The sequence below is a fragment of the Paramacrobiotus metropolitanus genome, unplaced genomic scaffold (genome assembly GCF_019649055.1).
Source record: "Paramacrobiotus metropolitanus isolate TYO unplaced genomic scaffold, Prichtersi_v1.0 Parri_scaffold0000073, whole genome shotgun sequence".
In the NCBI taxonomy this organism is placed as follows: Eukaryota; Metazoa; Tardigrada; class Eutardigrada; order Parachela; family Macrobiotidae; genus Paramacrobiotus; species Paramacrobiotus metropolitanus.
Window position 1 is genome coordinate 86,228 of NW_026570293.1, and position 14,462 is coordinate 100,689.

A 14,462-nucleotide genomic window follows, 5' to 3' on the forward strand; every position below is an offset into this window, starting at 1 on the left:
ACATCGCTGCTGATGTTCAGTGCGTACGCATGTACACACGGAGCGCCGTTCGATGCACGCGTACGTTTACTCAGCATGTGCATACAACACGCGGCGCAGCGAGATTTAAAAATCAAAAGCCTTATTGGCCCAATTTAACACCTAAGGCGGAGCTCCACCGCATCCACCAATCGGGCGCTGGCTGCGCATCGCAGCAGGCTGAGCAGCTGCTATCTGCGCCGATCGGCTCACCACAAATCCCCTCACCTGCCGATTGCCGATGAAAATCCATCGATTTAAAATTTGATCGACCAGTTTGCACGGATTCCAATCATTCCAGTTCCCTTTCCCTGGTTGGATCTGTTGCCTTCTCCAGCAAGATTTTCATAGGTGATTGGTGATTTTGAATTGCAACGATGGCCGCCGCGGGTGATGCGCAGCGGAACGGTCCCTCCCCGAACGAAGGCAGCCGTGTGGCTCCCTGCGGACTGAGTCGCGAAGAGCTGATCCAGCGCGGCGAAGGCCTGACCTACAACGACTTCATCCTGCTGCCCGGCTTCATCGACTTCGCCGCCGAGATCGTGGAGACCAAGAGCCCGCTGACGCGCCGTATTACGCTCAACACCCCGCTGGTCTCCTCGCCCATGGACACCGTCACCGAGTCAGAAATGGCCATCGCCATGGCGGTACGCTGATAAAAATAAATCTTCTGGAATCTAGTAATTCTTCAGGTCCCAGGAAATACCTTATCCATTGTAAAATAGATCCAGAATCGATGCGGAATAATGAAATATTTATTTTTAATTATGGAACCATACGTACGGCTTAGGATCTGCGTAGGTTTGCTTAGGCCGCTTATGAATTTTAAAGTCTGAAAAATGTGAAAATTTAAAAAAATTTTCTTATTATTTTAAAAAAATTACTTCAACAATTACTTTTAACAGATAAAATTTAAAAATGAATTGATTCAATAAATAAATAATAAAATCGGTTTATTAACTAAACAGATCGAGTTTTTAAATAAATTTTTTGAGTATATTTTTGTTCCTATTCGTTGTTTTCGAATTAAGCTTGTTTGCTTGTTGTTTTGCCTTTTCATGGTTGCAGTTATAATGCCGCGTAGAAAGAGGCACAGAGGCATCATTTTGGGTGGCAAATTGAGTCGTTCGTAGAAATCTTTGCGCCTTTTTGCCTCACTTTCTTGTTGCGGGTGTTAGAGTGATTGTGAGTGCCGTTATCCGCTGATAGAGCCTTATCTGATACGTCGTAATTAGCGGAAACGGGGAAGAGTAGAGACGCGATTGTGTTGGCTGCGCTTGCGACCCGGCAGTCAGATAAGCTTTGCCTGTCCGCGGTCGAATCTGTCAACAAAATGCTCGTGCATGATTAGGTTATCTTCGATGCCGAACAGTTCCAGGCCGTGTTAACGCGGTGCAGAATTTTCCCGTTATTATTGAAAGACTAATTAAATTAATACATTTCCGCCCGATTTTCGAAGAGGTAACATTAACAAAATAAATATAAAATAGTGATTTATTCATCAAATAATGAAACAGGAAATTTAAATTTATTTAAAGTCAGGTAATTTAAATATATTTAAAACGGAGTATAATAAAATTCGCAGTCACACGTAAAGCTGGAATAAAACGAAAAAATTAAAAAAATAAATTAAATTTGGAAAAAAATGCTAAATAAAAACTGGTAAAAACAAATGGAATAAAGTTGTGAATATAAATATACTGCAAGTTAGTAAAATACATATTTGAGTTTGACGAACCGGTGTGATGAAGTGATGGTCTCCCTCTGCTGAACAATCACCCAAGAAATCCCGTGTTGTGTAGACAGTTTCTGACCGGTTGACGATTTGTGTAAACTAAAATGCAGTGGCAAATAAAATCAATAAATGTTTGTTAGAAAATAAATTAAATCATAGTTTAGTCGGAATCAGTGTAGAGCTGTGTGAAAAGATGGTCGAATATGTGTGCAGTTGAACGGCGGGATCGGGATAATACACCACAACTGCACGGCGGAATTCCAGGCCAACGAGGTGTTCAAGGTGAAGCGCTGGCAGCAGGGCTTCATCATCAATCCCCTGGTGATGTCCCCCGACGAGACGGTGTCGGCCGTGCTGGACATTAAGCGGCAGCGCGGCTTCTCCGGCGTCCCCGTCACCACTGACGGCAATCTGGGCAGCGAACTCCTCGGCATCGTTACCAGCCGCGACATCGACTTCATTCCCGAGGGATCCCACCAGACCACCAAACTCCGCGACGTCATGACGAAATTCGACGATCTGGTTATTGCGAACTACGGTAAAATACCCTCTCCTGTAGTTCACATAGAAATAAAACGGGAAATTGAAATTTAGAAAAAATTGGAGAACGTTAAGACTGCAGTTTAATCAATCTCCGATTAATAAACGTGAAAATTTCACATTTAATTGAATTAAAAATGATAAAAAAGAAATTCTTTTATTGCTGGAGGAAGTTTGAATAAAACTGAAGACGTCAAAAATTAAATTCATTCGTATTCCAGAAAATAAAAGGAGAAACTTCAAATTTAATTAATTAAAAAGTTATAAAGAGGGATTAATTCCTCCATTTAATTAAAGGAAAATTTTTAATATATAACTGAAATTAAAAACGATAAAAATTGATTACAGTAGTTTCTTTCTAGGGAAATAATATGGATTGATTTGAATAAGTTTGATTTGAAATAATATTCCGAGCATTAAAAATTAACATACTGTATGGTAATTTAACAAAGCAAATTCAGTTACAGTATTCAGTGAAAACGGGACACATTGGTTCCTTAAGTAAGCTGGAAAATAATAAGTTTATCCGAAAAGTACAACATTATAAACTGCAACATTTCCATAACGTTTCCGCCGATTTGGTGCACCGGTTTGATGTCGTAATGGTCTCCCTCTGCTGAACAATCACCCAAGAAATCTCCGTGTTGTCTGGACTATTTCTGACCGGTTTTTTTTTATTAATGTTTTTATTAACTAATTCAGTTGAAAACATTTCCCATCGTTTTATATCGCTAATAGTTCCTAATTCGGTAGGGGTGTCGTTGCGGGACGCTCAGGATAAGTTGCGGCAGAGTAAGAAGGGCAAGCTGCCCATCGTGGACGACAAACGCACCCTGGTGTCGATTATGGCGCGGACGGATTTGAAGAAGCGTGGGAACTATCCCTTCGCCACGCTGGACGAGACGGGACAGTTGCGTGTCGGCGCGGCCATCGGGACGCGCGACAGCGACAAGGAGCGGCTGAAGCTGCTGGTGGACGCCGGGCTGGACTGCGTGGTGATCGACTCGTCGCAGGGCAACTCTATTTATCAAATATCCATGCTCAAGTACATCAAGCAGACCTACCCGCAGCTCCAGGTCATTGCTGGCAACGGTAAGCCAGATTAATTTACAATTTTTCTGATTTCTTTTTACGAGTTTTTTCGGTTTCTTTTTACGATTTTTCTATGATTTTTTCGATTTTCATACGATTTCTTTTTGCGATTTTTTCGATTTGTTTTATGGATGGTCAAGAGTTAAAATATTTATTTTGCATTAAATTGTAATATTTTAAATAGTTTTATTTTCTTATGAACGGAAATAAGCCGAGAAATGACGAGTATAATAAATTATGGTTGTGATAAAATAGAATGAATTTTAATTGAAATCTTGTAATAAATATAGTTATTCAATTTAGTTAGAACAAGAACAGTAAAAACGTGTTTTTGCTGGCGTCCGGTATGATGAAGTAACGGTCTCCCTCTGCAGAAATCACCCAAGAAATCTCATGTTGTGCAGACTGTTTCTGACTGGTTGATGATTTATTGATAAGTTTTGTCCAGTAATACATATTTAATTTGTCGATAATTTCTGAATTATTTAAGATTATCCCTTTTAATGCGGTAGCGTTAAGTAGCGCATTTATAGAATTATACTTATGGTCAGTTGATCGAATTTCTTCTGTTGAATAGTGGTGACGCAGGCGCAAGCGGCCAACCTGATCGCGGCCGGCGCGGATGCGCTGCGTGTGGGCATGGGCAGCGGATCCATCTGTATTACTCAAGAAGGTACTGGCTGATAAATTGTTAATTTATTTGATTGTCCATTGATTAATGATGAAATGTTCCTGGTTGAACAGTGATGGCCGTGGGCCGTGCGCAGGGCACCGCCGTGTACAACGTGGCCAAGTACGCCGCCGGCCACGGCGTCCCCATCATCGCCGACGGCGGCATCTCCTCCATCGGGCACATTATGAAGGCGCTGTCGCTGGGCGCATCCTGTGGTAAGGAAATTAATTACTCGCACTACCTGGCGGGCGATCTCTACACGCATAGAATGCAGTTATAACATGAGAGCCTTTTCTTGTCCGAATATTAAAGGTAACACAAATGTGGTGTTATCGTAGTGCAGTGGTTGCTGTCCATGTCGCATGTGGAACAGTACTGTTGTTGACCTAGTAAACAAGTCATTGGGCAGTGTTATTGTGGTATGAATATTTTTCCCAACGTCCGACATGATGACGTAACGGTCTCCCTCTGCTGAACATTCACCCGAGAAACCTCCGTGTTGTAACAGACTGCGTCTGACCGGTTGACTAAAAATGATACGCTGCCTTAGTGAATTGTTTATTTGATTGATTTTTCTTTTTTTACGTTTATTCAATAACTTAGTAACCATGGTAAAGTTTTTTTAAAAAAAAATCCGACAAATAAAGTAAAAAAACATTTAAAACATTTACTAATTTACTCATTAATTTATTATCTGTAAACACTCTTTGAAAATTGGAAATATAAATGAAAAGCAATCTGGATCTTTCCAAAATCCGTTTCAGATTAAAAACAATTCCAGAAAATTCTGCAGACCCAATAACGAAGTAATCTGTAACGGTAGTATGTGTGTATTACCTTACTCACTGCTTTATTAATTAAGAGAAAAAATCGGAAGAACAAATAAAAAAAAATTAGAAACATTCAAGAAAATTCTTGGAAAATCATTCCTAATTTCCTAATGTGAGCATGTGTGTAATGCGTTGCAGTGATGATGGGCGGCCTACTGGCCGGGACGAGCGAGACCCCCGGGGAGTACTTCTTCCACGAGGGCGTCCGTCTGAAGAAGTACCGCGGCATGGGCTCGCTGGACGCCATGGAGCAGAAGTCCGGCACCGGCGGCGACCGCTACCTCATGGGCAACCACGTCAACATCAAGGTGGCCCAGGGCGTCTCCGGCAGCGTCATGGACAAGGGCTCCATCCACAAGTTCCTCCCGTATTTAACCAACGGGGTGCGCTACGGCCTGCAGGATGTCGGCGCGCGCTCCGTGGAGGAGTTCCGCCGCTGGGCGGACAACGGCCAGCTGCGGTTTGAACGCCGCTCCCCCGCGGCGCAATACGAAGGTGGCGTGCATGGGCTGCACTCGTACGAGAAGCGGTTGTTCTGATGAGAGGCACACAGGCACATGAAAGTAATTTTTATGGCGTTTGGCATGTGATCCCGGGTTGCGTTCGATTTTTGTGTATTTTTTTTTTATTTTATCGGTTTAGCTTGGCTGCGCAGCTTTGGGGAGATGATTTGTTGTCTTGATTTTTTGATTTGGTGGGTTGATGCCCGGCGGGTGTGCACGCTTGCGCTGCTTGAAGGAAATAAAAATCATTTTTGTTGATTGCGTCTATTGCGGTATTTGTTTCTTATTTATTTATCACGCAGATACTCATCAGTTTTTAATTGGTAATAATTTATTTTATTTGGTCGGGTTTCTGCCGATTCTGATGGTGGTAATTTCGCTCAAGTATTACTGTGCGTTTTTTTTGGTTTTTTTAGATTAAAAAGAAATTATTTATTCTCCATTAAATGAATTATTTATTAGCCGTTACAGTACTAACTGATTATAATTTATTTATTTGCCCGTTTTAGCTTATTTATTTGCCACTATAGACGTCCATTCTCTGCCACTGCGAAGACATTGCAAAATACCTGGTTTTGTTCTCTATATCCATGGGTTTTTTAATTATCTAATTTATTTTCTTTTGTCGTTTGGGAATTTAGGCAAAAACTTTCTATTATTTAGGCTATTAGGTAATTTGTTTCTCATTGTGATTTTATCCTTTTGTGCACTTCGAATGATTTCGTTGACTAAAAAATCGTTTTTCGACAGTTCCTCTCGGTTTTAATTGCATTATTTGGCGGTAGATTAAGCAAGCATACACATACCGCAGATTTCACTGGTACATTTTTTATGACGTTGTATTACAAATTACAACACGAGTACTTTTAACAAAAGCTTCGGAAACTATCACTCATTAAGCATCACTCGACAGTCGACAGAGGCGGCCTAATCACAGAGAAAATTGGTCTAAATTTGGTACCGCAGATTAGGTAGATACATACTATATACATCTCCACAGTGTTTCCGTAGAATTATGAATAAAACTATTGCCGGTCCATCGTTATTTTAAATATGTACGAGTACATATGCTAGACCGCTTGATAATAGAGACAGAATATGTTTTCACAATACGAACCGGCGTTTCTGTAGATGACGCGTGGAACATGGGCGCCGGGCCGCGAATGCACCGCTCCTATTCGCAACTCGTCCCATCCTCATCCGGCACCAAGCAGCATCCTCACAACGCGGCGGCCGCGCCCCGCCGGCTCAGTGCGGCGCCGAATCCGGCTGGTGCCAGTTACAAAAAATAGCGCACAACGGTCAACATCCACTGCACTTCATGTCGCACTAATAATTAGTCATTGCTCTGGTGATTAGAATTTTCTCTCTAAGCCACTATTCTGATTTGCATTCTGCAATTGAATTTACGCTGTATTACGACTGTACATGGAGCACTTGGCCTTTAATATTATGACGAAGGATTGAGATCAGCGGTTTTTTAATTTGCTTCACCTTTTAATGCGTATTTAGTGACAACCGCGCTTGCCTTTTTTTCGCACAGCTATTCTTATATGGTTTGTCGGAGAAAACTGAGACAATTTCACAATATAATCAGAACATGTACAAGCTTGTCGCGCAGTTTCTATCGCATTAACTCAGCGACAATTAAGTACAAATTCACGAGTTACGCCAAACTCTTTACTGCGGCGCCCCACGACTACTTATTTACGCTCTACATGCATTTAGAATGGCCGATCGATGCATGTCAAATATCCATCTAAATTTAAACTATCGATATAAATTACAAAATGTTAGCTTTTCGCCTGTATAATTAAAATCTTGAGAGAAGAACATTCGCCATTGTGGTAGACGTGGTGCAGTGGCTATAACAAAATTAACACGGAACAATTGCTTGTACATGTATATCCGACCAAAATCTCTGGACTCTTTATACGTAAATAATATGTACCGGTATATAAAGGGAAGAAAGTTTTTTTTTTATATGAATGATATCCTTAAAAGCGAGAATGTTGCCAGAACAGTCCACGGATAAAATTCAGGAAAACATTCGCCGTAGTGATCCCCTACGAATACGTACATCGGTACATGGGCATCTGACTGGTTTCACGATATATACCGTCGCAGCCACGATGTCCGCTCCATTTACTACGCCTTAGCGAAGCTACCGTACAGGAGAGATTTCGCCAGCTCTCTGTCACTCTGGAGCAGAAAATGGAGCGTACCTGTGACGTCACGATGGAACTTCAGCTATAATACGATTACTCTCAGATTTTAAATATTATTTTCGTTATTCGGTTGGCATAATACTTACATACGTATACGAACGTATCTATCTGTATGTATTTGTAGTTGACGGTTTGACCATTTAATTGATTTAAATGCCGGTAAGTGTTGAAAATGCAGTTTATTTGACAATAGCCATGGTTCACATAATCACATTACCTCGTAGGCATGCACTGGTAGTTAAACTGATTGAAATTCAAACAGTGACCCGCTACTGAATGTTGGGCATTCTTTGGAGCTAACAGCTCTACAGTACGAGTTTTGTTTTCGTATTGTTTTTAATTCGGCTGATTTCCCAGTGAAATCGCGCAGACTAGCAGCCGGCACTGAAATTTCCAGATATGGGTGATGGCGAGGAGAAGTGTACATGTCTGTGCGCCGCTGCAGCACCCGAAGACCACAAAGACACACCGGCGCGGCGTTCAGTCCAGCGGCATCCCGTTGCAGCCGTCGGTGAAGCAGGTATAGGTGCAGCCGCGCCACGGGCGGTCGTTGAACAAGGAGTCGCCGCAGTGCTTCTGCCGGGTGGTTTCCTTGTCCGACGACGGACTGCCGTGGTCCAGGGCACACGCACGCACCATCACAGTTTCCCCTGTGTCCGCTGCAACAGCATCTGATTAACAAGGGATTACTGACCTGGGTTCACCGTCGTCGTACACCCAGCGATAAGTGAGGTGTTAATATGTCATAGTACATGACTGCGTGTGGATGGTCATCGAGTACGTTATATCGTGTGCAACTTCCGTTATATATAACATCAACACGCCATGCATGCATGGTTTCGCGGCTGTTTTATGTGGCTAGCGGCACACATCCCTTAAAATCTAATTATGTTGGACTGCAGTATACCCGCTTATAGTATTTTTTTCCCTGTGTAAAAATTTTTATTTCGCGTTATGAGCAACACAATTTTTTCACATATTTTTCACATATTCAAATATTATTTCACATACGCTTGTAGTAGTGATATGCTTACAGAAGGAACCGTGCAGCTTCAAACAGGCGGTGGCGGCAACGGGAGGGACGGTCCTCCTGCGGCTGGCGTGCACGTGACAGGCACGCTGCAGATGCAAAAGGGAACCGTTGAGATGGGTGGCATTTAGGCCGGCGTCTAGGTGATCGTCCGGAGGCACGGTGATGGGATTGAAGGGGTCCTCACACGACAAATCGCTTTGGCTCACGGAAGAACACACGTAGCAGTCTATTTGAAGCGAGCCTACACCGTCGACACATCAGTGTTAACTGTGTTGCACCGTTCGTACATAAGTGTGTAGCCGGTGTAGCTCTTGTAAAAGTATGCACATACAATGTACCTAATGCGAATGGTGCACACATAATAATGTCGACAAACTGAACATGTTAAAATATACAGATAACGAAGAGCGCAATTAGCATTAGAATAATGGAGACTGCACTACAATTATCGCAATGACATTAAATTGCACATGTCCCAATACATATAGTATTAAAAAATTATTAATTGCTACGGGTAAATAAAGAAGTACTGTACAGACAGTTGTCTCATTAACACAACATGCTGGCATGTTCTGTACAGTGTCCACAGCATGCGGAGTAAACAAGAAGCGACTGTGATAATCTACACTTGATTATCTGTAGGCGCAACATTCTGTGTACGGATGAAAAAGCAGCAGCAGCTTACTTTTTGCTAACATCAGGAGCATCATAATGGTAGCCCACAAGCCACCGCGGTTTCTGTACACCGGAAATGGCATCCCCATGGCTTCGCCAGTTACGGCCAGTACTGGGTCTGTCCGCATATATTCCGCTATGGGGACGCTCAGTTCAAGACTTCAAGGGCAGTCAAATTCAGACAAACTGGATTAACTGTCAAATACAACTGGGAGTTGAGACAGACACAACTGGGGGTTGAAGCTTCTAATATTATTAAGGGAAGTGGCCCGGTACATGGTATCAAATTCATGTACATGCACGAGAACTTTCGCTTTCGCGCACTCCTAAACGCATTTTTGTTTCGGTTTATGACATTCTGTAGCCAGAAGATTTGTATACACTGGCGTGAAAACCGTTTGTGCGCGCAACCTATTGCTCGGGAGTTACGGCCGTTAGAAAATTCCAAAAAGTTTAACTGCATTCAGGTGTACGTTCGTACCAAAAGTCTATTGTGGACGTACCGATCTCTCTCATTTTGCATGTGAATGCGCATAACCATGAAGATCGGTTTTATACCGATCCACTGCTCTAGCACGTGTTTCAAATTTTAAAAATCATGGAAGTCTGGATCGGTGCAAAAACGATCTTCATGGCCATGTGCATTTACATGCAAAATTTGAAGAAGATCGGTCCATAATGAGACTTTTGGTACATCTGAATGCATTGAATTTTTTTGGAACTTTCCAACGGCCATAACTCCCGAACCGGATGTTGCGCGCACTAGCAGTTTTCATGCTAGTGTATATAAGTCATCTGGCTACAGAATGTCATAGAACAAGAAAAAAAGGACTTGGGAGTGCGCGAAAGTAAAAGATTTCGTGCGTGTACACGACTTTGGTGCCATGCACCGGGCCACTTCCCTTAAAACGCCAGCAGTACAGATTGACTGCTTTCTGAAAGAAAACTGAGGTCCTCTGCAATAGAGGTATTAAAAAATTAACAACAAATGAAGAATTATACGACCTAACGTACGGACAATTGTCTCACGAATTTGTAACTGCAGCGGTATTTACGGCACATACTTACCTGTATGCTCGATTTGTCGATAGGCTTTTTGAAAGTACTATACGTGTAAGTATATTTAGAAAGTCATATCTATCTGTATTGGTTTTCTGCCTGGAAGGCTGTAATGAACTGGGTTAAAAAAACACATGCCCAAGAGGCCTAAGCTATGTTAAAAAAGTAAACCGAGGCAGACTTTGCTTTAAATATAGATATTATCATTACCGAACAGCCTCGAATATTTAAGCACGAACATGCACCTAAATATTATCCAGGTACAGGCACTGACTTTTGCTGGTCTCGAGTCATTCGCTGACTATACAGCACGTGGTTGACCTTTACCCGGCCTCCCACATACAGATACTGTAACCAAATTTACTCGGTGGTATTGCTGCGGCGGCTGATATACGGGTACTTTCATACACTGATATATGTAGATATACAGTACTGTATTATTGTAAAAACACCGTACCGCCCTAAGCCTAATAGCTAGTGTACGCAGCGTTTTCGGATGGTAAACCCGCTGTACGCGCACAATCAGTGCATACATAAACATTTTAATTGCTGTAAATCTACGCCAGCGTATAGATTTGAGCACCACGGCTAGTGTGGCCGCACAATATTATAAGAGAGAGATACATTAATTTTATCCAAGCACTTCTTCCAAGCACTTTCAAAATCCTTTGCGCCTGCAACAGCACAGTGCCGGAAGGAAGATAAAGATTATGTCTGTCTGGCTTGTTTGTTTTGATAGTTAAATGTTAAATTTTCATTTATTACGTAGACTGTTGACTGTTTTGCGCTTGGAGTCAATCGCCTATTATGAAACGACATGCAGTTAAAATATACAATGTACTTACGTGTTGCATTAAAATAATTATACTTTTACTCATGATATAAATACAGTACGAGTACTTATGATTTCCAGTACATCCCAGGGTTTATTATTCCCCGCCGCCACGTGCTTGCACTTGCAGCCTGTCACTGCCTGCAGTCTCAGGCCGGATTCACGCTGACTTCTATCTATCAGTTTTTCTGTTGAGACACCGCCCAAAACGGCCGGTTTCTTAGCAGTATGCGTGAACGCGGCACGCTTTTCTAAATAGATACCTAAATAGGGAGCAGAATTGCGTTCACACAGTCACCTTTGAATAGGTGCAATAAAAGTTATTGTTTAGGGGCTTCCGATAGTCAGCTAGGTCTGCGTGAACACATGTCGCCTATCTACGTATCTAAGTGAAACGCGAAATTAAAACGGCAAAATCGCAGAACGGTAATTATTTTTTTCACTTCTAATGTTTACGAAGATCAAAGATTTAGTACAGTAGTTATAAAAAATGCGAAGCATTAACTGCCACTAGTATCACAGAGCCGCTACGTAAATGAATACGGTACACGGGCCGGCTTTTAAATATTTAGACATACAGATACTTTAGACAGCATACAGACAAAATTTACTACGTTTTCTTGAATTTGGTACTGAAAATTTCTATGAACTGAAAACGCTAAGTACTGGAAGTTTGAAATGTTTTTAGAAACCTTCGGGAGACCAAAACTTTTTTCAAATTGCAGGTAGGAATCTTTGAAAACGCTGGATTTTATAAAACTATCAAAAGTATCGAAAACTAAATCTCGAATTAGGAGATTATTTCCAAAAAATAAGGGCGTAGGGATGTACGAAATTACGAATCTATATAACTGACACGAGTTTATCCAGTTGGGCTTATTGCTAAATATCTCGGCTTGCCATGCGCCTGATATCGGCTTGCCATTATGCAGCGCTCAGCCGCCCAGGGAGGCTATTTGCTACCGTTACAGCGGGCGGGTGCCTATATCGCTGCCTACTGCTACCGTGGGCGGTTGCCAGTTGCCGATACAGCGGGCGGGTGCCTACGTGCCGTGCAGAGGTAGTAAGCGCTTTATAATAATAATTATTATTTTCGTGCAATATTAAGTGATTGAATTCCATTACAGTAAATTTGCAGTGACACTGGCAGAAGAATATGAACTGCACACCACAGTCAATTTACAAAGCAGTGTAAAATGGGCAATGCTTCAATAAATTAACTAATATTACATCACAAAACTTTTATTTTATTTCAACTGTCATCACCAACCGGCAACAGCTATTTGTCATAAGCGATAAATTTATTACCTGCAAAGTGCAACCACAAATAATAATACTTACCAGTAAGTACGGCACCCAGCGATATTTCCTTCATTAAAACTCTTTCCCAGTTAAATGTTTACAGCGTATACATTGTGTCTGCCAGCTAACGGACTCGAACTAATGATTAATTGGATTAATCCGCTAAAAGAATTCGTTTTTAAAAAAATAATTATAAACAAAGATCGCGCGCATTCAAACTGTGTCCGTGCGCTTGTTGCAGTTTTGCCTTTACAAGTCTAAAGCAAATGCATGCCTTCGTTTAAAATGTGATCTTTACGCAAATAGGTTGTATGTGCTTTACATGATAAAGTACGGTAATACTTTGCAATGGTAATTAACGGAGCAAGTTGTCATATCCTGAATCAAAACATCTTTTTAGGTCATCACATAATCATTCTGAAAGCATTTTAACCAGAAATGCGTATATGTCCATACACATAGGAACCTCAAGTGGTTCCTATATGTCTTAACCATTGTGCCTACGGAGCAAACGAAAAGGTACCTTTCGATAGGAAAGCACTGTTCAGGCCGCGCATTGCTATCTATCAATTAAGAGCTAGGTAATTAACGTTAGCATAGGTATGCTGCGTGAACGCAATTTTGGGACCTAATGCAATTAGGTGGTTGTCCCCGGTTGAACTCACATCCCACTAAGCAATTAAGATAGATAGGTGTACGCGTGAACGGGCCCTCAGAGTCTGCACTCGGCAGTCTGACTGAGTGCGCTGTTTGTGCATACGTAAAAAGTCTTGTGCTTTTATAATTAAGTACTTATACTTTTCTCGACTCAAAAACCAATTGTGAATTCTGTATTTACAGGTTAATCGCTTTGACAATGCATCGTTCTGCATTCGCGTTTGCTATGTTTCTGTGATCTATATTAGCCTCTCTACCCATAGACTGTAAAAATCGAGTTTCTATTTGATTATGATGTGAAGAAGATGGAAGAAAACACAACAGTATCATAAAATCACCGTACACCCCAACCCCAGTCCCATCATTCCCATGGCTTCCCGGACATTGCCCGTGATTCCGCCCGAACTGGCTCCCTTCGCTGATAAGATTCGTGCGACAATGAAGGACGCCATAAACATCGAACTACACCCGGATGCAAACCTGCAGCCTTGGCAGAGCAAAGTAGGCGGAACACCGTACCTCCCTAAATCAGCGGAATATCCCCGCAGCTCTGCGGGCCAGCCATTACGCTTACTGGCGCAAATTAACTTCGCCGAAACACCGCGTCTCCCGGGCTATCCGGACAAGGGAACCCTCCAGTTCTTCATCGATCCCACGGACAGCTACATGGGAAAGCCTTGGAACACCAATACTGAGCAAAATTCGTATCGCGTCCTGTATTTCCCGGGCGTCATCGAAGACGCCTCGCAACTGCAGACCGAGATGCCATTCCGCATTGACGATGAGACTATCGTGGATGTGGTGTCCGGGACAGAGTCCCCGCTACACTGGCCGCTGGAGAAATACGACGCGTTGAGGATGGAGTTCCAGCCGTTCCAGCAGTACATGACGCGCTGTGATTACCGTCGGGAGGAGATCTTTGGGGATGATGAGGAGACGTATGACAGCGATGCGGTTCGTGTGTTTCTGCAGGCAGGTGGACACCAGATTGGCGGGTATCCCTGCTTCACGCAGGACGATCCCCGGAGTGGCAGTGCGGAGCTCCGCGGCTATGAGCTCTTGTTCCAGTTAGACAGTGACGGACCGAACGGCATCTTATGGGGCGACGGGGGAGTGGCGAATTTCTTTATCCGACCGGAAGATCTGGAGAAACGGGATTTTTCTAAAGTTGATTATCACTGGGATTGTTATTAATCGGTGTGTCATGTCGCGATGAGACGCACTATATATAGCTTTTATTTTTTTGTTAGCAGTTAGATGATAATATTGTGAATCATTCGTTGGG

The 14,462-nt window shown here is 42.4% G+C and overlaps 3 protein-coding genes across 3 annotated transcripts; 2 read left to right on the plus strand and 1 right to left on the minus strand.

The window, feature by feature from the left end:
* Positions 1-261: 261 nt before the first annotated feature.
* LOC129594968 (inosine-5'-monophosphate dehydrogenase 1b-like) lies at positions 262-5,649 on the plus strand. Its single transcript, XM_055491842.1, has 6 exons — positions 262-665; positions 1,967-2,291; positions 3,047-3,385; positions 3,963-4,058; positions 4,130-4,273; positions 5,027-5,649. The coding sequence occupies exons 1-6, from the start codon at positions 396-398 to the stop codon at positions 5,425-5,427; spliced, it is 1,575 nt and encodes a 524-aa protein (XP_055347817.1). The 5' UTR covers positions 262-395; the 3' UTR covers positions 5,428-5,649.
* Positions 5,650-7,782: 2,133 nt separating this feature from the next.
* On the minus strand, positions 7,783-10,619 carry LOC129595004 (uncharacterized). The gene is made up of 4 exons (XM_055491905.1): positions 10,396-10,619; positions 9,338-9,522; positions 8,654-8,893; positions 7,783-8,278 (listed from the first exon to the last, which is right to left on the minus strand). The coding sequence occupies exons 2-4, from the start codon at positions 9,453-9,455 to the stop codon at positions 8,100-8,102; spliced, it is 537 nt and encodes a 178-aa protein (XP_055347880.1). The 5' UTR covers positions 9,456-9,522; positions 10,396-10,619; the 3' UTR covers positions 7,783-8,099.
* A 2,927-nt stretch (positions 10,620-13,546) lies between these two features.
* On the plus strand, positions 13,547-14,371 carry LOC129595010 (uncharacterized protein YwqG-like). The gene has a single exon (XM_055491912.1). The coding sequence runs from the start codon at positions 13,547-13,549 to the stop codon at positions 14,369-14,371; it is 825 nt and encodes a 274-aa protein (XP_055347887.1).
* The last annotated feature ends 91 nt before the right edge of the window (positions 14,372-14,462 follow it).

Excerpts from the sequence above, each read along its gene's own strand:
- LOC129594968 (XM_055491842.1), top strand. The coding sequence starts at position 396 with ATGGCCGCCGCGGGTGATGCGCAGCGGAACGGTCCCTCCCCGAACGAA. Across the intron at positions 4,059-4,129 it reads CATCTGTATTACTCAAGAAG|TGATGGCCGTGGGCCGTGCG; the intron begins GTACTGGCTGAT and ends CTGGTTGAACAG. Across the intron at positions 4,274-5,026 it reads GTCGCTGGGCGCATCCTGTG|TGATGATGGGCGGCCTACTG; the intron begins GTAAGGAAATTA and ends AATGCGTTGCAG.
- LOC129595004 (XM_055491905.1), bottom strand. The coding sequence starts at position 9,455 with ATGCGGACAGACCCAGTACTGGCCGTAACTGGCGAAGCCATGGGGATG. Across the intron at positions 8,894-9,337 it reads GCTCCTGATGTTAGCAAAAA|GCTCGCTTCAAATAGACTGC; the intron begins GTAAGCTGCTGC and ends TCGACGGTGTAG. Across the intron at positions 8,279-8,653 it reads GAAGCTGCACGGTTCCTTCT|CGGACACAGGGGAAACTGTG; the intron begins GTAAGCATATCA and ends ATGCTGTTGCAG.
- LOC129595010 (XM_055491912.1), top strand. The coding sequence starts at position 13,547 with ATGGCTTCCCGGACATTGCCCGTGATTCCGCCCGAACTGGCTCCCTTC.